The 25,238-nt window shown below is 40.3% G+C and overlaps 1 protein-coding gene across 4 annotated transcripts in view; it reads right to left on the bottom strand.

Annotated features, from left to right (window-relative positions):
* The window catches only part of LOC132822716 (teashirt homolog 2), a 515,808-nt gene that overhangs the window by 249,711 nt on the left and 240,859 nt on the right, over window positions 1-25,238 (bottom strand). For 3 of the 4 annotated variants that reach the window (XM_060835991.1, XM_060835993.1, XM_060835992.1), the window contains exon 2: window positions 551-3,651. In XM_060835991.1, coding sequence (XP_060691974.1) covers window positions 560-3,651 — 3,092 coding nt within the window. In that variant the 3' untranslated portion in view covers window positions 551-559. The remainder of the gene's footprint in view (window positions 1-550; window positions 3,652-25,238) is intronic. The other variant, XM_060835994.1, reaches the window with a different exon arrangement.

The raw sequence follows: 25,238 nt of genomic DNA, 5'->3' as shown, positions 1-25,238 counted from the left end.
GAACAATAGACACTGTGTGAAACAGGCTTCCTTCTGGTCAACTACCAGACCATTTTGCATCAACATCTTGAGCAGCATATTTTCAATATTTCAGGTATACTTAAATAATTCAGTGTGCAAACTGCCAGGGAGAAGCTCAAGAAGTTTCAGTAATGGCCCTTTTTATATAGCAGGTACAATTATTTTCTTTAGTAAAGCAGAGACATGATTGAAAATTTTTGACAATAAGAAGGAGTAACAAGCAAACCTTATGAAATAACACAATGTCACAAATATGTGGGGCATATTATTCATATTATTTCTTTATCCAAAAACTGCACTAAACTTCCTTCAAATCAAACGGATGGCCTTAGCTTTAGGATTAAATGTCCCTGCTGTATGAATAGTTACTCAAAATATTATCCATCAGAAACAATAAAGAATTTTTGCAAAGGACTTTTTATCTTGACCAAAACACTTCTCCGGAATACAGTTTAATACAATTTACAGTGACTCACCTTCCCAATACTTTAAATACTTTGAATAATACAGAAAGAGTCTTGATACTCACCTTGAGTTGTTACTCTTCCTCTAATTCAGTTACATACTGCGAATGATTCTCTGGTGACTTGCCATGCGTTTTGCTGAGGTGAAGTTTTACTGCGTGCTTGCTAGCAAAAGTTCGATTACACAGATTACACTGGAACTTGCTGCCTGTGTCCTCATCTGTTACCAATGGCCCTGCTGACTTCTCAGGTGTCACTTTAGACACTTCTTGATCCCCTCTGGCATGCTGTACAGATATTTTTGCCATATCTTTCATAGTGAAGCCCAAATGGGATTCTAAATGACCAATATAAGTGGAAGGAGTCCTAAACTGGGAGGCACAATCATTGCAGTAGAAAATTGGGTGTCCTGTGTCTAAGTTCTTAAGGAATTTTGTTCCACCTGTCTTTCTTAGTTGATATTTTACATTGGCAAGCCAGTGACTTATGGTAGTCATGGTGAGTCCAGTAAACTTTGAAATATGCATGCGGTCTTGTGGACCGAGATCCGATAATAGATATTTGCCTTCACCTGTTTGCCAAAGGCTGGCAGCAAACTGGGCCTGAAGAATGAGAAGATGCTGGGGATTCCAGTTTGACTGCCTACCTTTTCTTTTCTGAACTGGTAAAAATTCCATTGACACATCTTCAAAGCTCCTCACATCAGTCTCTAACTTCTCTGTTGTCATCTTCGATGAGGTAGAAGGTTTTGGTGTTGTGCCTTTAGGGAGGACCTTTACCATGTCAGCAATATCTGATAGAGCATGTTTGGAAGGTAGTGAAGTAAAGGGTTTGACTGGGTTTGATTGGGCAGCTTTGTCACTCTTAGACTTTGTGAGATCTATTGGTTGATCACTACTTTCATAGTAATATCGATCAGCAAGATTAGATGGCTTGACTAAACTTGGTGGTGAAGCTGATTTCTCCAGTAAACTTTTATTGAGTCTACATAACATAGTTACAGGGTCAGAGTTTGAATTAAGGGGCTTGGCAGCTTTGCCAAGATGAGTGTTCATGATAGACTGCAATGCACTAAGTGGACTGACAGAAAGTTGTTCAGATGGATGGTCTGTGATAACAGTCATTCCAGAGCAACCATTGGTCATTGAAAAATTTGGAGAGCCTGTGTCATTTTTTACAGGCTCTTTCTTGAACCTTTCTTTTGCTTCTTCAGCATCTTTCAAACAAGGGGAATGCGTCCTTGGCTGATCAGGCAGAATTTCTGTTTTTATTGGGCTCTCACATTCCATTTTACATGGTGAAATTACCCCAGATTGAAGATTTAATTTTGGATCCTTTTTCTCAATATTGCTTTCTTCCAATTTGGATGAAAGTTGTTCATGAGATGGACTAATAGGCTCTTCCTTAATTTGGTCATTGTTGGATTGAAGGGGTTGGTTTTGGTTACTTGTAATAACAGAGAAATATCTGACTTTTGGAGCTATTGGTTTCAGGTTTGGCTTAACTTGTAATATTTGTGTACCAAGTTGCACAGGTTTAATAATACCAGGGAGCTGATAGGCAGCATGAATGCTAGGATAAGCACTCCAGCTGGGGCTCCCAGTTTGGGCTTTGTTGATGGCTGAAGTAACAGTGTTTTCCAGGGATTTAAGAATATCTCCACCCCCCTTTGAGCTCTCTTCTAGATCTTCCTCTCTTATATATTGATACTGAAGTGTAGGATCAAAGATCTTTTCCAGGTTGTCATCTTTGCAATCATCTTTATCTTTTTGCTGTTTTTCCATGTCTTCTGATATTTCTTGCTTTTCTTCATGGGTTTTGTTATCTTCTGACACTGAGGGTGTTAATGAATCTGGAGGCAATTTGCTGACTGGCGCCAATGGTTGGGTTTCATTTGATGGCCCTTCAGTGACTGACTGTGCTTTGTCGACAGCCAAAGGGTCAAAAACAATCTGTTTTCCTTTCTTTGATGCAGAGTTTGTTACCTTAAGAAAGTGCCCCGTTACCATCATATGAGCTGTGAGCTGCTGTAATGTATCATGCGAGCTTCCACACTCCATGCACTTCAGGATTTGAGACTTACAGGCTTCAAACTGCCAGGTATAGCTGGCACCATTTTGATAACCATAGCGATTGTTAGATGACACATAGGGATTTGAATTCTTTTGTGCTTCACCTGCAAAAGTACCTGCAACTCCAGTTGTTGAATCTGGCGAACAAGGCTGATTAACTTCATGCTGGGCTCGTTTTTTTGTCGGAGGGACTAACTTTGATCCAATAGGTGGCATAGGTTCCTTCAGAGGCACTTTCTGGTAATGTTTTGTTTTGATCATATGGACACTCAGATCTTGGAGGGAATCAAATGAATGTCCACAGTACATACACTTTAAAACTTTCTGGGCATCATGCATCCCATCAATGTCCTGCAAAGCCCGTTTTCGTGTCTTTGTCCAACTGCTGTTGCGGTCCACGTCCTTTTCATGATTATCATCTTGGTAATGTCCTGAATCATTCATGTGTACAGTTAGCTCTACCAAAGTGTCATATGCTGCACTACATTCTCTGCAGCGAAACCTACTGGCACCTGTGAAAACAGTCCCAAACAACTTGTTATTTTGCCTGTACAACTGCACTGAACTGAAAAGATTTGGTTTAGGCACTGGCCTGCCAGAGGATGTTTGCTGAAATGTTTTGGATAATGCATCTTGGTGCCAATCAAAACTACTTTTGGTGCTCTCATTGCTGCTCTTGCAGCTTGTCCTTTCAGTCTTTGATTGTTTGAGGTCAAATCCCAGACTTGACCAATATGAATCAGACAGAAAGCTTGCATAAACAGCTCTCATTGCTCCTAAACTGTTCTGCTGGCCATTCTTTAACTCTCCATTTGATTGTTCTTCCTTTTCCTGTCCATCCCTGGAAGAAATACTTTTAAAGTCAGCCAATCTGTCACTGGTATCACTCAGGTGGGATTCACACTCTGCATCCTGATTGGACATTGCACTGACTGGGGAATTCTGGTAGCTGTAACTGCCTTTGCTTTCTTCCTCCTCCTCCTCTTCCTCTTCAGTGCACATATAACCATTACCTTGCAATTCTGCAGCAGAAGGGCTGGCATCTTCTCTTTCTCTCAGTTCTCCTGTCTTCAAGTCCTCATCTGGAACATAAACTGAAATACAAAGAAATGGTGAAATGGTAATCAGCAGAAACTGAAGCTGAACAATCAACATTACTGTCACAAACAAAAACAGATTCCTCCTTACATCTTCTCCAGCAATGACGTGGAGGTGCCAGTGTTGGACTGGGGTGGACAACATTGAAAATCTCAACACCAGGTTATAGTCCAACAGGTTTATTTGGAAGTACAGTACAAGCTCTCGGGGCGCTGCTCATTCATCAGGTAGCTAGCTGATGAAGGGGCAGTGCTCCGCAAGCTTGTACTTCCAAAGAAACCTGTTTGTTTTAACTTCCCCAGCAATGTTCAACCTAACTTTCAACATCGCTGATACATCTCTATTTTTGCACAGTTGCTGAACTAGCCTTTAATCTCACACATTTCTCAGCAAGTCCATTTTTCTGCTCGGAGTACAAAGCCCACTTTTGGGACAAATTTTCATTTTATAGATTTGATTGCATGATGATGAGAGAAGACAGGTTCACATCATTCCTCTGTAAAAGAGCAATGTATAATAAATAATATTCTTTGAAGAACGATGTATGTTATAGACACGGAATGCCTTTAACAGTGTGTTTTTGGTTGAGGACATCTTTTCATTGGCTAAAGGCAACAAAAATCTAACATTTCACTACGTACTGGTAAAATTTAAATTTACATATTTTTGGCCAGTTTTGTCCACATGACACTGAGGGATGTCAGTGGAAAATGCGACATAAAGCATTCTCAGGCCTGGTACAAGATGGCTGGAGGCAAACTAGAGCTAATGTTGTATTAGTTCAGTATTATGATTTAACCTCGATGTCAGAAATGATCAACTGAATACACGGGTATGACGTGTCTGGTGTAATTACATTTATTATAGACTTATTTATATAAACATTTTGCCTAACACCTATTATTACACCTGTTTCTCACACCAGCCACCCTCAGATGTACTGGGGGATTTTTTTTTTCTTGTTGATCAAGATCCAGAAAGGAATAAATGTAACATGGCCAGATTACATTTGCAGTTGATTACTACTGCTGGCAGCACAGAGAAAAAAAAAGCAGACATTACTGGAGTAACAGTGGTTAATTAAATATTTTCTCTATGATTTGTCAACCCAGGTTCAGCAATAATTAAATATGAGCTTCTGCACAAAAGCAGAAAAAAAAATCAGATGACACCACGCTCCTGCAGGAGGTTCTCCCAGCATAAGGAGCTTTATCACTGGTATTCTGAGCTTATGCTTTGGATGGATGTGATTGCTGTGATTTTAACAAGAGGCAAAGGTTAGATGAATGAGGCCTGAGGCAAGCAACAAACAAGGTCAGTAGATGAACCATGGGACACTATCTTTGCACTTCATCTGCATTGCTTCAGTCCCGCTCCCACTCAAAACTGGCCAGGACCGGATAGGCATTTTGAGCATCATACTTTAACCAAAACAATGATTTTTTTGACAGAGGTAAGATAGCAGGAGGGAGTTTAGGAGGGTTTGGTCATTAGGATTCCGGGGCAGGGTGGGGGTAGGCATGGGCGGACAACGTAACACACCTTTTTGGACCTGATCGGACTTCAACGTCTCCTGCCATTAGGTTAGCCAGGTAGGAAAGCTACAATCAATTTCCTGCACAAGCTTCAGGTTAAATTATGTCCTCAGAATCCAACATGTATGAAAGAGGATTCTGCAGTTGTCAGAAAAACCGGTAAAAACCAGAATCTACAGGAAGAGAATGGGTGCTTGACTATTAATTCCCATGGGTGATCTTAACTACCTATCCGGTCGGTTGAGTTGCAAACACAGTTTTTGAAGTATTCCAGAGATCTCCCTAACATGTGTTGTTGTTCCAGTCATCAAAGTGTAGACCGCTAGCAACCACATTTGCTCAGATGTGATATGGGATCAATTTAAGACTAGAATGGCTCTCTCTCATTGATTAATTTACAGACAGTTTATTCAAATTGTTGGTTGCTTTATGAGGTGCGACATTTTGCCATTAGGATTGGTCAAACTGATTTCATGCAGGATTCATACAGTTAGCAAAGATAGACTATTGGTTTCCTCAACATAAACTATTCTGGAACCCATAAGATTTCAGAGGATGATTTGAGTATATGATTTGTGACCAAGCCAATTATCTGTTGAAAATTTGGTGCATCACAGTGTTAAAAAGATGTTTTGCAATGGATTTGTTTTAATTATAAAATGAATGGCTGTCCTTTTTAAACATTAAATTGTTTCAAGAATTTGTACTGAATCATTGAGTCTGTAATGCCAACATAATTGCTGCAACAGACACCAACTGTGTCTGCTTAAGATTTTCTTTTCATCAGTGTTAAGGCTGATTTGAAAAACTAACTGTACGTGCAAACCTCCCCTCAAACACCATCTTAGAAAGTCGTGGCACCAAAGCAACAGTTTCATCAATATTTTAATAACAGCTTTAACAAAAGTGAAAGTGGTATCTATTCATCCTACTTAAGAGAAGAAATGGACTGGCCTTTGTATTTGACAGTCAGTCATTTTAGTTGCATCAAAACTTTACTTGACCTGATGTGATCCTTCCATTATTTTCATAAGATCCTCCAGCTGGTATTTTGTCTTAATGTGAAAATCACTCTAAGCATATCTGCACTTTTCCTTGACCAAAATTGTGTATCAAAGCAGACCATTTCAAAACACAAGCCAGTTTGTTTAAGAGAATTAAAGATCAATATAGTGTTGCTGTTTAAGTTAAAGTTTTATGGGAGCTCTCATGCACAATCTTTATCATTTGAAATTATATTTAATAAATGGATTGATAAGAAAAGTCTGCACAGCTCTCCATGTTGACCATCAGTGTCATACCATTATCAGTGAATAGCAGGAGGGGGAGGAGGGGAAATGATCTTCTTTTCAATGTCCTCTTCCCATGCAAAAAGGAGAAAGAAGTCTGTTGACAACCAGAACAAAGCTGGCTTGATTGCCAATTGAAAGGGATTTGAACTGAGTTGCTCTGAATGGGAGTTGAGCGTTTGATTACAAGTCTCTGCACAGAACACATTTATGGACCACATACATGATTAAATTGAATATATTCAATTCTTTAGAATTTTCAATTACTACAGATTGTGAACAGGCCAATAAAAAGTGATACCACCTCTTAAATTCACATTATTTAAGTTCTGAACCATTTTGATTTATTTTAAGGTATAAAATGGAAAGATTTACAATTTGGGGTGTGGAGATTGTAGTCCTTTCTCTTCAAATTTTTATTTTGCTTCATTAAACTTTCTCAAAAACCTTGTTACATCTTCACTTTGTTTTTAGATATCTTTCTCCAGTGAATGACTGAGCTTTATTAATTTGTACTAAACATAATTCAGAATTAATTAATCTTGCGTCAGAATCAGATATACTGATATTTTTCAGAACTGAATTATTAATATAATTCAACTCGCTGAAGCTGGTAACAGTATTCCACATATTTCAGACTGATAAATGCTTCATCTTTTTTGAAATACTGAAAGATTTGTTCAATTTTCAAAATGCTTTCATCATAAAAATCACTTTTAAAAAACTGTGCTTGTAGGAACGCGGTAAGTGAGGGAAACAGTTTAATCCAGCAATTCAATGATTCCATACAGGTTTCCGGATGTACATTGTGTTTGTGCATTCAATGCACACACAAATTCCAAATGCTTCAGCTGTACAGGGGTTGGAGAGACTACATCTCAAATACTGTTTGATTTTGGGCTCCTTATTTGAGGAAGGGTGTAAATGTATTGGATGTAATTCAGAGGAGGCCTACTAGATTGGTATCTGGAATAAACAGGTTGTCTTATGAGGGAAGATGGGACAGACTCGATATGGTTTTACTAGGGTTTAGAAGAGTGAGGGATGATTTGAATGAAGTGGATAAGATCCTGAATGGTCTGTCTTGATAAAGTGGATATGGGAAAGATGTTTACTCTTGTAGGTAATTGCAGATCTAGGGGCACTGTTTTTAAAATTAGGGGTCACCTTTTTAGAGCAGGATTCTTTTTCTCAAACTTCCAACTCAAAAGTGAGGCGGGGGGGTAGTGTCATTAGATCTTTTAAGGTTTAGGTAGATAGATTCTATTAGGAGAGGGAAATCAAAGCTTACTGGAGAGAGATGGAAATGTGGAATTCAGAACATAAACAGATCTACTGAATGCTGGAGGAGTCTTGAAAGGCTAAAAGGCCTCTGTCTGCTCCCTATGCATATGCAAGAAGAGTGCTACCCTGCATATTGATAAAGGCTCCAGTATAACAGTCCACACAAATGCAAGTTCAGTTTTTGATGTATTGTGGATAGAAATTAACACTGCAATTATCAGCAAATATCCTATTTCTGACCTTCTAGTGGAAGGAATGTTGTTGAAGTACAAGAAGATGGTTGGACGCTGCCTCAAGGAACATCTCCAATGATTTTCTGGGGCTGAGATTATCGACTATCTTCTCTTGTAATTAGGATAGCTCCAGTCATTGGAGATCTTCCTGTTGGTTCCAGTTAACTTCAATTTTGTTTGGGCTCTTTGATACTTCACCCAGCCAAACACTGCCTTGATGTCACAGTCACCTCAATTCTGAAATTCCACTTCTTTTTCCATGTTTGGAGCAAGACTAAAATGAAGTCTGGTCATGGTGAAATTAAAATGGAGTATTGATGAGCAGGTTATTGTGGAGTAAATGCTACTTGATAGTAATGTTGATCAATCATTTTACTGATGATTGGAGTAGACAGGTTGGATGGTAATTAGTTGCATTGGATTTGTCTTGTTTAGCCATTTATCACCATAGAGGCATAGAAATAAGATTACTTACAGTGTGGAAACAGGCCCTTCGGCCCAACAAGTACACACTGACTCTCCGAAGAGCAACCCACCCAGACCCATTCCCCTACATTTACCCCTTCACCTAACACTACAGGCAATTCACCTAACCTGCACATTTTTGGACAGTGGGAGGAAACTGGAGCACCCGGAGGAAACCCACGCAGACACGGGGAGAATGTGCAAATTCCACACAGATATTTGCCTGAGGCAGGAATTGAACCCGGATCTCTGGCGCTGTGAGGCAGCAGTGCTAACCACTGTGCCACCATGCCGTCCTCAAAATGGAAATAGACCTTTCAGTCCAACCTGTTCAAGCCGACTAGATATCCTAAATTAATCTAGTCCCATTTGCCAGCATTTGGCCCATTTCCCTCTAAATGCTTCCTAACTGTACCAGCCTCCATCACTTCCTATAGCATTTCATTCCATACATGCGCCACCCTTTGCATCAAAACGTTGCCCCTGTCATCCCTTTTAAATCATTCCTCTTTCACCTTAAATCTATGCCCTCTAGTTTTGAATTCCACTACCCTGGGGAAAAGACCTTCACTATTCACCCTATCCATGCCCCTCATGATTTCATATAAGTCATCCCTCAGTTCCAATGCTCCAGGAAAAATAGCCCTAGCCTCACCAGCCTCTCCCGATCGCTCAACCCTCCAACCCTAGCAACATCCTTGTAAATCTTTTCTGAACCCTTTTAAGTTTTGCAACATCTTTCCTATAGCAGGGAGACCAAAATTGAATGCAGTATTCCAAAAGTAGCCTAACCGATATCCTGTACAGTGCCAACATGAACTCCCACCTTCTATTCTTAATGTACTGACCGTTAAAGGCAAGTGTATCAAATGCCGCCTTCACTATCCTATCGACCTGCAACTCTACTTTCAAGTAACTATGAACCTGCACTCCAGAGTCTCTTTGTTTGGCAACAATCCCCAGTATCTTACATTAAATGTATAAGCCCTGCCCTGATCTGCCTTTCCACTTGGCATTTATGTCCATCTGCCACTCCTCAGCCCATTGGCCCATCTGACCCAAGGTCCTGTTGGACTCTGAGGTAACCTTCTTTGCTGTCCACTACGCCTCCAATTTTGGTGTCATCTGCAAATCTATAAACCATACTCCTATAATCATATCCAAATCATTTCTACAAATGACAAAAAAAATGGACCCAATACGCATCCTTGTGGCATACCAGTGGTCACAGGCCTCCAGTCTGAAAAGCAACCCTCCACTCTCCTGCCTACAAGCCAGTTATGTATTCGAATGGCTAGTTCTCCTTATATTTCAAAGTTATTATTTTATGTTCCAAAATGCAAGACAAAGAGGATAACTGTCCGTACAGTGCAAACAAGTTCCAACTAGTCAACAATGTGACTAAAATTGGATTTTGAACAAAATTGCTGTTCATTCAGTGCAAGATATCACCTTGGTAAAGAAATTGACTGTTGGGGTTTGTGGTATAATTGTTAAAAAAAAACAGGCTTTCATGGATTAATCCACAGCAGACATGTGTGTCACTGGTCTGTAGTTTCCTGGGCTACTTTTGACATTGTTTATAAAATAAAGCGAAACAACATCTGCTTTTCTTCAGGTCCCAGGTATCTTCCCCAAATAATCACTGATGTTTTGAAGTGTATTTAGTTATTGGTCCATGTTGAATTTGAGGAGAATAATTAAAAATCAGTTTTCAAATCTGAAGCAATCAAATTTAACTGTGAAAAATACAGGTTTTCTCTAAATTGTCTACAAATGAAAATAGTTAACCCGAATGCATATGCTGCAGATGATAATGCTTAATTGATCATTTGTTTTGAATAATACGGGAAAACAAAATATAGGAAATATTATGCTACACTTCAGGATCTGCAACATACTCGCTTGTATTGTACAACATAATTACAAATGCCTCTTATCCGATATTCTTTTTATGAGTCATCCTTTACCTAACTCTGCTTTCACTTATATCCTGACAATGATACTATTCTCCTTATGTTCGACACACATATCTTACTGTTGAACTCAAGAAGTCAAACAGTCAGGGCAGGCAGGGACAAAGTAGGACAAATAAATTAAACTGCATTTAGTTCAATGCAAGGGGCCTAACAGGGAAGGCAGATGAACTCAGGGCATGGTTAGGGACATGGGACTGGGTTTACGGAATTACGGAAACATGGCTCAGGGATGGGCAGGACTGGCAGCTTAATGTTCCAGGATACAAATGCTACAGGAAGGATAAAAAGGGAGGCAAGAGAGGAGGGGGAGTGGCATTTTTGATAAGGGATAGCATTACAACTGTGCTGAGGGAGAATATTCCTGGAAATACATCCAGGGAAGTTATTTGTGTGGAACTGAGAAATAAGAAAGAGATGATCACCTAATTGGGATTGTATTATGGACCCCCCCAATAGCCAGAGGGAAATTGAGAAACAAACTTGGAAGGAGATCTCAGCTATCTGTAAGAATAATAGGGTAGTTATGGTAGGGGATTTTAACTTTCCAAACATCGACTGGGACTGCCATAGTGTTAAAGGTTTAGATGGAAAGGAATTTCTTAGGTGTGTACAAGACAATTTTCTGATTCAGTATATGGATGTACCTACAATAGAAGGTGCAAAACTTGACCTACTCTTGGGAAATAAGGCAGGACAGGTGACTGAGGTGTCAGTGGGAGAGCACTTTGGGGCCAGCGATCATAATTCTATTCGTTTTAAAATACGAATGGAAAAAGATAGACCAGATCTAAAAGTTGAAGTTCTAAATTGGAGAAAAGGCCAATTTTGACGGTATTAGGTAAGAATTTTCAAAAGCTGATTGGAGGCAGATGTTCGCAGGTAAAGGGACGGCTGGAAATGGGAAGCCTTCAGAAATGAGATAACAAGAATCCAAAGAAAGTATATTCCTGTCAGGGTAAAAGGGAAGGCTGGTAGGTATAGGGAATGCTGGATGACTAAAGAAATTGAGGGTTTGTTTAAGAAAAAGAAGGAAGCATATGTCAGGTACAGACAGGATAGATCAAGTGAATCCTTAGAAGAGTATAAAGAAAGTAGGAGTATACTTAAGAGGGAAATCAGGGGGGCAAAATGGGGAGATGAGATAGCTTTGGCAAATAGAATTAAGGAGAATCCAAAGGATTTTTACAAATATATTAAGGACAGAAGGGTAACTAGGGAGAGAATAGGGCCCCTCAAAGATCAGCAAGGCGGCCTTTGTGTGGAGCCACAGAAAATGGGGGAGATACTAAATGAATATTTTGCCATCAGTATTTACTGTGGAAAAGGATATGGAAGATATAGACTGTAGGGAAATAGATGGTGACATCTTGCAAAATGTCCAGATTACAGAGGAGGAAGTGCTAGATGTCTTGAAATGGTTAAAAGTGGATAAAACCCCAGGACCTGATCAGGTGTACCAGAGAACTCTGTGGGAAGCTAGAGAAGTGATTGTTGGGCCTATTGCTGAGATATTTGTATCGATAGTCACAGGTGAGGTGCCGGAAGATTGGATGTTGGCAAACGTGGTGCCACCGTTTAAAAAGGGCAGTAAAGACAAGCCAGGGAACTATAGATCTGTGAGCCTGACCTCGGTGGTGGGTAAGTTGTTGGAGGGAATCCTGAGGGACAGGATGTACATGTATTTGGAAAGGCAAGGATTGATTTGGGATAGTCAACATGGCTTCGTGCGTGGGAAATCATGTCTCAAACTTGAAGAAGTAACAAAGAAGATTGATGAGGGCAGAGCAGTAGATGTGATCTATATGGACTTCAATAAGACTTCGACAAGGTTCCCCATTGGAGACTGATTAGCAAGATTAGCTCTCATTTAATACAGGGAGAACTAGCCATTTGGATACAGAACTGGCTCAAAGGTAGAAGAAAGAGCGTGGTGGTGGAGGGTTGTTTTTCAGACTGGAGGCCTGTGACCAGTGGAGTGCCACAAGGATCGGTGCTAGGCTCTCTACTTTTTGTCATTTACATAAATGATTTGGATGTGAGCATAAGAGGTACGGTTAGTAAGTTTGCAGATGACACCAAAATTGAAGGGGTAATGGACAGCGAAGAGGGTTGGTTACCTCAGATTACAACAGGATCTGGACCAGATGGGCCAATGGGCTGAGAAGTGGCAGATGGAGTTTAATTCAGATAAATGCGAGGTGCTGCATTTTGGAAAAGCAAATCTTAGCAGGACTTATACACTTAATGGTAACGTCCTAGGGAGTGTTGCTGAACAAAGAGACCTTGGAGTGCAGGTTCATAGCTCCTTGAAAGTGAAGTCGCAAGTAGATAGGATATTGAAGGAGGTGTTTGGTATGCTTTGCTTTATTGGTCAGAGTATTGAGTACAGGAGTTGGGAGGTTATATTGCAGCTGTACAGGACATTGGTTAGGCCACTGTTGGAATATTGCGTGCAATTCTGGTCTCCTTCCTATCGGAAAGATGTTGTGAAACTTGAAAGAGTTCAGAAAAGATTTACAAAGATGTTGCCAGGGTTGGAGGATCTGAGCTACACAGAGAGGCTGAACAGGCTGGGGCTGTTTTCCCTTGAGCGTAGGAGGCTGAGGGATGACCTTATAGAGGATTACAAAATTATGAGGGGCGTGGATAGGATAAATAGACAAAGTCTTTTCCCTGGGGTCAGGGAGACCTGAGCTCGAGGGCATAGGTTTAGGGTGAGAGTGGAAAATAAAAGAGACCTAAGGGGCAACCTTTTCACGCAGAGGGTGGTACGTGTATGGAATGAGATGCCAGAGGATGTGGTGGAGGCTGGTACAATTGCAACATTTAAGAGGCAGTTGGATGGGTATATGAATAGGAAGGGTTTGGTGGAATATGGGCCGGGTGCTGGCAGGTGGCTCTAGTTTGGGTAGGGATATCTGGTCGGCATGGACAGGTTGGACCGAAGGGTCTGTTTCCATGCTGTACACCTCTATGACTCTAATAGTGGATACTGCCCTGTACAATTGTCTATACACTGTTTTCTAAACATAACAAAGAAAACACACCTTTAATTTGTATAGATATTTGCACTATTTAATTAACTTTCCTCTGCTTTTTTGATGTTTTACAATCTGATCCACTATTCCCAATTCAGTGCTTTTCAGGAGAGAAGGAATGGCAAAGAAATGGTACTGATGCTATGAATTTATAGGATGGCAAGAGATTTTAAAGTGCAAGGCGATGATTGAGAGAGTACAACAGGGAAAGTATGGCCTGTTATCTGAAATTTTCCTATTTATTTAAAGCAAAGTACTTTTTTGAGTTAGACATATGGCATTGTGGCTCAATATGACTTTTCTCATCCTCTGCTTTGATTTCATTTCTAGACATCCAGCCTCTATAGCACCTTTGTGGTGGAATGAGAGGTGGAAGCGTTCACACTGCTGTTGGGAGTTTATAACATTCACACTTCAGGTGCCATGTTTAAACTGCAGCAATGCACCAGATAAGATGCAAGATAAGACACTACCCTTCTCACTGTAGTCTCCAAAGAGATGCTTAGGAAAGGCAAGTTAGCTCCTCAGTTCACAAAAGGGATCTGGAGATGCTGGTGAATGAGGTGGTAGACAAGAGGGTAGAGTTGTTATCTACTGATGCCAAAGGAGGTCAAGTCACCAGACCCAACCAGCCTGGACTAAGAGAGTTGCCTAGATCAGTCAATGTCCCAGGTTAGCTCAACACATGGCAGTGCACGAAGAAGTTAATGATCTTCTGTACTAAGTGTAAAGCTCACTATCTTCTCTCTGATTGCTCATGTTCACTGGGCCACCACATATTCAACTCTGCCACTGCGCATATGTGTCACCAAGACCCACAGTCTACAACTCTCATTCTTGCATGCATCATGTCCTATCAATGCTCTCACCCACCTTATCCTCCCAAACTATTCACCTTCTCTGCCCTCTGAACCTCCCACTCACTCACTCATTTGGGCCACTGCACCGGCTCAATTCATGCATCACCACTAACAGCTCTTCCTCCCACTTCCATTATTCACAATCCCTCACTTTGTCTCACTGCATGCAAAACTGGTGCAGCCCTTGAACTGATGTCTCCACAATACTCCAGTGGACCTTACTTTTAATCCTCAGAATGGTTGCTCTTGGCCTGCAGGACTGACCATGGCCCAATCCTAAAAAGTCAGGCATTTAAACAAAAAGGAGGAAGCAATATTTCTACCGCATGCATTTTTTCTTTACAGTGTAGAAATACTTAAGAAGTTTGAGTTTCTGAACAGATTTAGATGAACTGAATTTAATGCATCACAAATTAAGCTTACGCAGCATTAATGTATAGCTCAGCCATCCCATAAACGTCATGGCATTTCTAATAAATGTCACCAGAAAAGATGGCAGTGAGACCAAAACAGTTATCATCATTTTATTTGAATATAAAAGTGACAGTGCTGCAATCAAATTGAATTTTTAAAAATGAAATTGCGCTGATACTTTGTAGAATTAATCTCTCATTCTGAAATATATTAGGAATTGGAAAAAAGAGGTGGCTGTCTCCAGCTTATTTGAATAATTCCAGACCAATTGCCAGGACATAACTGATTGTGGTTTGCTGTGTATACAAATATTAAGCAATGGAAATGCACAAAAGCTGATCCCCAGTTAGGTGTGGTGGTAGGTTCTTTTTAAAATGTGTCAATGGAACTCCTGTCTCAGAGAGACAAGCAGAAATTAAATTAACTCGTACAAATTTGACAGCATGTTCTCAATTATGTAGTAGGCCCCGAAAATTAATTACTCCCTTCCAATTTCTCTCCTTGCTTTAAAGCATGAAATGATTTATGTAACAGGAATGAATCTATTACAACAGAAGCACCAAAGTTTGTAGCATACCTTACATTCTAACAAATCTGCTGTTGATTTTGCTCTTTGCATAATGCTGACTGGTACTCAGTGAGCTACCCAGTTCGTTCAGTATAAACTGACTAGATCCAATCAGCCAGGACCCAGGACAAAACCTTTAAAATTACCTTGCACGTGTAAATCAAGAGCATGTGTGTTATTTAACCCTGGTACACCACTTGACATTATTATTGTAAATTTTTACTATGGAGAATGGACAGGGAAGCAAATCAGGTTAACATCAGATAGTGAGACTAGTAGTCAAAAGTCTTTCAGGGAATACAGGTATATGAATAGCACGGATTGCTGCAGTTGTTTTTTTTAAGTATACCAAAAGCAGTGGAAGAAGATATGACAGATGTTGTATAAAGGTTTGTCTGAATCAGACAGACACCAAACTTAACAAATTCTGTGAAGCACTATTATTTCACAACAAAAGCTTAATCAAACAGTAATATACGAAAGGAATTTGAGGTTTTTGACCCAGTAACAGTAAAGGAAAAGCAATATATATCCAAGTCAAAATGGTGTGTAACATAAAGAAAAGCTTACAGGTGATGATTTTCACTTTCATCTGCTTACAGTGTCTTCTAAATGATTTGATTTATTTTCACATGTATTTTGGTACAACATACAGTGGAAAGTGTTGCATCGTGTCATGACACTCTAGCACCATCTTAAAACACAGAAAAATAAACCAAAACATAGAATATAAAGGCAGAAAAATATAGAAATATAGAAAAAGTGTTTAATTTTACACCTCTTGTTAAGTGCACTGCCATGAGCCATGGGCCTAGTGGCTAGGCATGAGTCTCTTCATCGAGCCACCGCTGGAACAAAATTTGTCACTGTACGGTGCCAACTCGCCTCCCCGACACCTTCGTCATTATGAGTCCTCGATGGACCATACCAATATAGACGCGATTGATGCCGCTGGGTGCTGCACTGGCCTAAACCTAACTCCGTCGGCAGCATGAGTCTGCTTTGGGCCTACCTCACTGATGCAGCTGGTGTCGCCAGAGGCTCATAAACTGCCTCTGCCACTGCCTCTATGAATCAGCGCTGGACGCAGATGCCACTGGGGACCAAACTCACCTCCAATCCAATTGTCAAGAGTTCACGCAACTGGGACCACTTGCCGCCATCAATGCAGCCGTCGCACTGAGCTATTCAGCGAGAGGTTATTAAAATAAAAGAGAATAAAAGAAAAAAAGAGAGAAACAAAAGAAAAGAAACTAAAAGAAAAGCAGATGAACCCCAGGCCCTACTCCATTGCCATCTGGTGATAAACAGTGTAGGTTTGAAAGGGGCTCTCATAGCAGCCTTGATAAGTTACTGCAGTATGTCGTCTAAATGGTACACAGTGTTGCCATTGTGCCTTGGTGGTGAGGAAGTGAATGGTAAAGTTCATTGATGGGGTAGCAATCAAACAGGCTGCTTTGGTTTGGTTGCTGTCAAGCTTCACGTATGTTAGAGCTGCACTGTACAGGTGTAGCATTTTCCTGACTTGTGCCTTGTAGATGGTGAACAAACGCAAGGGAGACAAGTTGTCAGTTACTCTACATAATTCCCAGCCCCTAACTTGCTTTTGCAACCATGTATATATGTAACTGGTCCAGTTCAGTTTCGGGTCAATGGAACCCCCCCCCCCCAGGAAGTTAATAGTAAATGATTTAGTGGGTGTAATGACCATCAAGAGGTGATGATTGGATTCTCTCTTGTTTGAGATGGCCAATTCCTGCATTTGTGTGGCATGAATGATATTTGCCACTCGTCAGTCCAAGCGTTAATATTGTTCAGGTCTTACTGCATATTATCAGAGATTTCAATACCTAAGAAGTTGCAAAAGCTACTGAACATTGTGTAATCCTCAGTGAAGATTCTCACTTTTGACTTTATGATAGGGGGATGGTTTTTGATGAAGCTGCTTAAGACGATTGGTCCTAGGACACTACCCCAAGGAGCTCCTTCAGAGATGTTCTGGGAGAGAGATGATTGATCTCTAACAATAACAACCATCTTCTTCGTTTTACCAAGTGTATCCAATCTCAATTTTTAAAACTTTCCTTGTTCTCCTTGGTGCTACAGTTGTTCAAATGTTGTCCTGATGTTAAAGACAGTTACTTTCACCTCACCTCTGAAGTTCTGTTCTCTTACCCTTGTTTGGATAAAGGCTATAATAACGTCAGGAGCCAAGTGGCTCTGGCAAAACAAATAGACATCAGTAAGCAGCTTACTACTTTGCAGGTCAACAACCTCTTACATCACTTTGCTGATGATCGAGACTAGACTTATACGTCGGGAACTGGCCAGCTTAGATTTGTCCAGATGGTTGTATGCAGGACATAGCAAATTTCCCCATGATTGGGAAGAGGCTAGTGTTATAACTGTACTAGAACAGTTTGAGTAGGGGTGTAGCTTCTTCTAGAACACAAATCAGAATGGTACAAGGGTCTATAATTTTTGAAGTATCCAGTGTGTCAGTCATATGCAGTGAATAGAATTGGCTGAGGACTGGTCTTGGTGATGCTGGGAAACTAACAAGAAAGCTGAAATTCATTGTCCACTCGTAGCCTCTAGTTGAAGGTATCTGTAAATGCTTTAGCATCAGTGTGCTAAATTCCTCATCATTTAGAATAGGGGAGCATTTCTGCCTCTACCTCCTATTGCTTGTTTAATTGTCAACCAATTGTTTAATTGGCAGTACTGCAAGGTTTAGATTTGACCCATTGGTTGTAGGATCACTTCGCCTTGTGTTTTACATCTTGCTTCTGTTGTTTGGCATGGAAATAAACCCATGTTCTCGAAGTTTTAATTTTCCATTCACACACCATTATGTTAGAATAACTAAACATTAGGAACAGCTTATCACTGTAACAGCCTTTAACCATTACTAAATTTCCTATAATAAATCCTAATTGGCAATATTAAAATAGTAAAAATGCAAATGAACATACTTATATTCACCATCTGCAATATTTTGCCTTTCTACTATTTTGCTTGCTCAATCATTTGCTTCACACTTTGTTCCTTTTTGTTTGTTCTCTGCCCTTTTTAAAATATTCATTCAATTCTTTGTCTACATAATTCCACTTTTTTTTAAAAAGACCTACATATTCTGTCACGCAAATTCAAAATTCTTTTCCGCACTTCTTCTTCTCTCTTTCGGCTTAAAGGAAGTTTTAAAAATCTTGGTTTTTATTGATGGTAGCTGTCACAATGACTAATTAATGGCCTAAAAATCAGTAAGAATGCACAGATTAGCATGAGCAAATTGCAGACCTGATCAAATAAATCTTTCATCCATAAAAGCACTGTAAATTTATACAAGATGCTTTGAGATACCGGATATGCATCCTTGTCTTATTTTTGATCAGGTTTATTTCATGAAAGAACTTTGATGTATGCCACTGTTTTTGCAGCTGTATCACATTTAACCTCCGCCAGGCTTTAACATCTACACACGTCTTGGGGAGGATTAGGTGCCATTACCTTTGTTTAACAAAAATCAAATCATAAATAGTGTTTACTATTGCAGACTCCCTTAAATAAAGGCAAGTGTTTTTTTTGTAAATCGGATCATGCTGAAATAATCATAAAGTAATTGCCAGTTCAGTACCAGGACTGCAAATTCTTTGATATTGCACAGCAATCTGTTCAAATCTGAGCTGCTTTCTTTGGGATGATGCTTTTTCCCCCTCTTCAGCTGATCTTTGTAGTTAATTGATTTCTTTTACTTGAAGGAAAGTCATGGTTAACCAGAATGTAAATGATAATGGTAATAATGACCATTAAGCTCAATGTGGACTTCTTGCGGTTCTCTATAGAGTAATAAAGGCGATGCTTCAAAATATACTTCATTGACAGCCAAGTAATTTGGATGTCCTCAAGTTGTGAAAAGGACCATGTAAATGCAAGTTTTTTCTTTCTTTGTTATGTGGTCAAATGTTTGTGCTAGAAGCAGGGTCTGTAGATTTTCCCACATCAGCAACTTAAAACACTTGACTTAGAATCTCTGGTGTGGTTATCTATCCGTATCTTTAACCTTGCCACTGTCTCCCAAAGTTATTTATTATTGGCTAATTACAGCACATCCTGACAAGAAGAAACATTTACACATTCAGCCACTTGCTCTGGCATAGTATTTTGATATAACCTCTACATTTTCCAAGCCATTAATTTTACAGTAAATCTCAAGATTGCTGTATCACATCAAGACATGTTGTGGTTGTGTTCGCCGAGCTGGGAATTTGTGTTGCAGACGTTTCGTCCCCTGTCTAGGTGACATCCTCAGTGCTTGGGAGCCTCCTGTGAAGCGCTTCTGTGATCTTTTCTCTGGCATCTGTAGTGGTTTGAATCTGTCGCTTCCGGTTGTCAGTTACTGTCTATTGCAGTGGCTGGTATATTGGGTACAGATTGATGTGCTTATTGATTGAATCTGTGGATGAGTGCCATGCCTCTAGGAATTCTCTGGCTGTCTCTGTTTGGCTTGTCCTATAATAGTAGTATTGTCCCAGTCAAATTTATGTTGCTTGTCATCTGCGTATGTGGCTCCAAAGGATAGCTGGTCGTGTCGTTTCGTGGCTAGTTGGTGTTCATGAATGCGGATCGTTAGCTGTCTTCCTGTTTGTCCTTTGTAATGTTTCGTGCAGTCCTTGCATGGAATTTTGTACACTACGTTGGTTTTGCTCATGCTGGGTATCGGGTCCTTCGTTCTGGTGAGTTGTTGTCTGAGAGTGGCTGTTGATTTGTGTGCTACTACGAATCCTAGTGGTTGCAGTAGTCTGGCTGTCAGTTCGAAAATGCTCTTGATGTATGGTGGTGTGGCTAGTCCTTTGGGTAGTGGCATGTCCTCGTTTCGTTGTCTTTCCCTTAGGCATCTGTTAATGAAATTGCGAATACATTGTATAGGTGTTCTTCTTCCTCTTTTTGCAGTTCTGGTGTACTGCAGTGTGTTGTGGCCCTTTTGAACAGTGTCTTGATGCAACTTCTTTCATGTGTGTTGGGGTGGTTGCTGTCGTAGTTCAGGACTTGGTCTGTGTGTGTGGCTTTCCTGTATACCTTTGTGATGAATTCTCCGTTCGGTGTTCTCTGTACCATCACGTCTAGGAATAGGACTTGGTTGTCCTTTTCTTCCTCTCTAGTGAATTGGATTCCTGTGAGTGTGGGATTGACGATCTGGTATGTGTTCTCTATTTCTATGTTTTTAATGATTACAAAAGTATCATATACGTATCTGACCCAGAGTTTGGGTTGAATTTGCGGTAAGATTGTTTGTCCTAACCTTTGCATTACCGCTTCTGCTATGAGTCCAGCGATGGGTGAGCCCATGGGTGTGCCGTTGATTTGTTCATATATTTGGTTGTTGAATGTGAAGTGTGTTGAGAGGCACAGGTCCAGTAGTTTGAGTATGCCGTCTTTGTTGATAGGTTCAATGTCCTGTTGTCTGTTCTGTATGTCCAGCAGGTTGGCTATTGTTTCTCTGGCTAGGGTTATGTTGATAGACGTGAACAGTACCATTACATTGAATGAGACCATGGTTTCTTCCTGGTCTATGTGTATACTTCTGATGATGTCCAAGAATCCCTGTGTTGACTGTATAGAGTGTCTGGATCTGCTGATCAGGTGTTTCAGTTTTTGCTGTAGTTCTTTAGCCAGTTTGTGCAATGGTGTCCTTAGTAGTGATACTATGGGTCTGAGTGGGATGTCTGGTTTGTGCACTTTATGTAGTCCATAGAATTTGGGGGTGTTGTTGCTTTCAGGTTTCATTCTCTGTTGGTCAAACCTGGTTATCTGTCCATTTTTTTGTAGGTTCCTCAGTGTGTTGTTTATCCTATTGGTGAGCTCTGGGGTGGGGTCAAACTCCTCAGTAGAGAGGAAGAAAAGGATAACCAACTCCCATTCCTAGACATGATGGTACAGAGAACACCGAACGGAGAATTCACCACAAAGGTATACAGGAAAGCCACACACACAGACCAAGTCCTGAACTTTGAAAGCAACCACCTCAACACACACAAAAGATGTTGCATCAAGACACTGTTCAAAAGAGCCACAACACACTGCAGCACACCAGAACTGCAAAAAGAGGAAGAAGAACACCTATACAATGTATTCGCCAAAAACGGATACCCCCGCAATTTCATCAACAGATTCCTAAGTGAAAGACAAAGGAACGAGGACATGCCACTACCCAAAGGACTAGCCACACCATCATACATCAAGAGCATTTCTGAACTGACAGCCAGACTACTGCGACCACTAGACTCATAGTAGCACACAAATCAACAGCCACTCTCAGACAACAACTCACCAGAACGAAGGACCCGATACCCAACATGAGCAAAACCAACGTAGTGTACAAAATTCCATGCAAGGACTGCACAAAACACTACATAGGACAAACAGGAAGACAGCTAACAATCCGCATCCATGAACACCAACTAGCCACGAAATGACACGACCAGCTATCCTTTGTAGCCATACACGCAGATGACAAGCAACATAAATTTGACTGGGATAACACTACTACTATTATAGGACAAGCCAAACAGAGAACAACCAGGGAATTCCCAGAGGCATGGCACTCATCCACAGATTCAATCAATAAGCACATCGATCTGGCCACTGCAACGGACAGCTGGAACTGACAACCAGAAGCGACAGATTCAAACCACTACAAATGCTGGAGGAAAGATCACAGAAGCGCTTCACAGGAGGCTCCCAAGCACTGAGGATGTCACCTAGACAGGGGACGAAATGTCTGCAACACAAATTCCCAGCTCGGCGAACAGAACCACAACAATGAGCACCCGAGCTACAAATCTTCTCACAAACTTTGAACATCAAGACATTTTGTGATCCTGTACCACGTATAGATGACTTGATTGTTAAATTCCTCTCTATTTTAAATTTTAATTGTCTAAGCTTTAAATGCAGGAAGTTATGATGAGTAATATTTTCAGTGGAATATAATTTTCCTCTTTTCATCATTTTAGAGAGGCATTAGCCATCTAAAATATTATAATTCGAGTGCAATACAGAGCAGCAAAGTCATCAATAGTTGTTATATTATTTTTCAACTTACTACTCATTTTGTTATCTCCCTTCTGTGAACTAATTGAGGATAGCTTTTGAACAATAATGAAGCAGCGAAAGAAGATACTTTTAGTGTGTGCCTGCTAGTGTTAGAGGCATACAGGCAAAAACTCTGATTTTCATCAAGAAAAGACTTAGATTAGATTCCCTAGTGTGGAAACAGGCCCTTCGGCCCAACTAGTCCACACCGACCCTCCAAAGAGTAACCCACCCAGACCCATTTCCCTTTGACTAATGCACCTAACAATATGGGTAATTTAACATGGTCAATTCACCTGAACTGCACATCTTTGGACTGTGGGAGGAAACCGGAGTACCTGGAGGAAACCCGCAGACACGGGGAGAATGTGCAAACTCCACACAGTCAGTCGCCGGAGGCCAGAATTGAACCTGGGACCCTAGTGCTGTGAGGCAGCAGGGCTAACCACTGAGCCACCTTGGACTTTCAACAGTTTAAGCAGCATGTTTTTGACCAGCAGGCACGAGCAATTAAAACTGAGGACGCCTCCAAAAACCTTATTATATCATTCTCCTCAGAGGTCATATCTCAATTTCTTTTCCAACCCAGGTGCATGCAAAAGAAATATGGTAGCAGGGCTCAGAAAGACATCAATTCTGGCAAATGACAATGATTTATCAAATACACCCATAAATTCAGGAAAGGTGGGATCTGGAAACTGCCACTAATACAGACAAAAGAGCAAGGTAAAAATCCCTTCGTCACTTAGGAATTTGTAGAGTTCGATCAAGTTATCCCATGCTCTTCTGAACTAGTAAAAACAAACACAGCCTTTCCATTGTGAGATAACCTGTTCATTCCACGTTTGAATCTAGTAAACCTTCTCTGAACTGCTTCCAACACATTTATATTTTTCTTAAATAAGGAGACCTAAGCTGCACACTGTATTTGAAGTGCGGTCTCATCAGTACTCTGTACAACTCAAACATAATATCTTCAATTTTTGTTCAATTTCTTTCATAATAAAGATTAGTATTCCATTAGTTTTCCTAATCACATGCTGTAACCTAGATACTAACATTTTGTGATTCATGCACTAAAACACCTGCGCTTCAGAATTCTTCAGTAATTTACTTTTTAAATAATACTCTCCTTTTTAATTCTTCATGCCAAAGTGAACAACTTCAAATTATTTTCCATCTGCCAGTTTTCTTGCCCACTCACTTGACCTATAATGTATTGGTCTGCATCATTGTTACATCATTTTTACAACATATTATTGTGTCCTCTGCAATGTTAGCTACCATGCCTTTTATCCCCTTAACAATGTCATTGATAGAAATTATAACTAGCTGAAGGTCCCTGCGGGACTCTACTCATCATATTCTGCCTACCTGCATACTCATGCAGACTCGGTTTTCTGCCAGACAATTAATTTTCCATACATGCCATTATGGTACCCCCTTATCATGGGCTCTTGTACATTAATCTTTTACGTAAAACCTTGTCTAATATCTTCTAAAAATCCAAGTACATACTTTAGTAAGCTCCTCTTTATTCACATACATATTACTCCTTCAAAGAATACCACTGAATTGTTTAAACTTGATTTCCCACTCATAATACCATATTAACTCTTCTGAATTATCTTGAGGTTTTCTAAGTGTCCAGTTATAACCTTCTTAATGATCAAGTCCAGCACCTTCCCCACAAAAGGGGATCAATCATTTTACCATCACCCCAGAAAAACAGGTTACAGGAGTGGTACTCATAACATTCAAGGTTGTCAATGCTTGCTCAGACCTGACCGTCAACCAGGAGCGCTGTTGGGAGATTGAGTCAAATGGAATAGTGACCACTGGCTGTTTTAAATAGCCAGAGATCAACCTTCTCCAAGATACTGGATGCCCACAGATGTTGCTCATGGGGAGAATTTAAATATTCACCTGGAAGCAAATTGTTTAACATTTACCGAGAGAAGGGATTTGTTATCCATCGGGCAACAGTGGAGGCAGTTCCAAATTTCCAACGCTGGAGTAGATAGCCTATTGGGGATCAATTTGGTTGATAGCAAAAAGAAACCCAACAAACAGAAAAGTCCAGCCATAGAAATTGGAAGGGTTGGAGAAAGTCAGCAACAAGCAACAGGATAATTGGGAACAGAAAGTGTGATAGCTGTTGCTAAACATTTTTAACAATTGCAATTGATGAGGGGGCTTCAAAAAATGGAACCATTTCACCCACCTTCGCTTTTTTGTAACAGTATAACATAGCCAGATTGACATAACCCATTAATGTATTCTATGAAAAAGAAAGATCCTTTATGATAAAGCCACGTGGATATGTTTGCTGTGTAGCCATAACTGAATGTCTAATCGGCTGAGCTGTCAATGATTTGAAAGTATCCAGACACTGTAAAGACTGGACAGAGGTAGGAACTGAATACTAGGCAAAAAAAAAGATATTTGCAAAATCCAACACACATAAAAAATGTAAACATACTTAGCTGAACCCTGTTCACATGGCAAGGCCATCAGTGCAGTTAATAACCCTGTATGACAATCCAGAGAATTCAGCATACTTACATTTTTAAAAAGAAACCAGCTGTAATAGTTTCAACAGGAATACTGATTTTTCAAACGTACTTCTGGATTCGAAAACATGACAATTCTCAATGATCAGAATTTTGTTTTCCCCTCTCTAACTAATTTCTTTATTTGCCTTCACTCCCACCAACTCTCTTAGTTGAAAGTTGTTCCACAAGTCTCCTCTAAATGACCAACATTCTTCTGTTAGCCTTGGCAGTGAGGTCCATCTAACAGCACACCACCTGATATTGACCC

This window comes from Hemiscyllium ocellatum, chromosome 15, assembly GCF_020745735.1.
Source record: "Hemiscyllium ocellatum isolate sHemOce1 chromosome 15, sHemOce1.pat.X.cur, whole genome shotgun sequence".
Taxonomy (NCBI): domain Eukaryota; kingdom Metazoa; phylum Chordata; class Chondrichthyes; order Orectolobiformes; family Hemiscylliidae; genus Hemiscyllium; species Hemiscyllium ocellatum.
The sequence above is the reverse complement of the archived record's forward strand: the minus strand, read 5'-3'. Positions and strand labels throughout refer to the sequence as shown.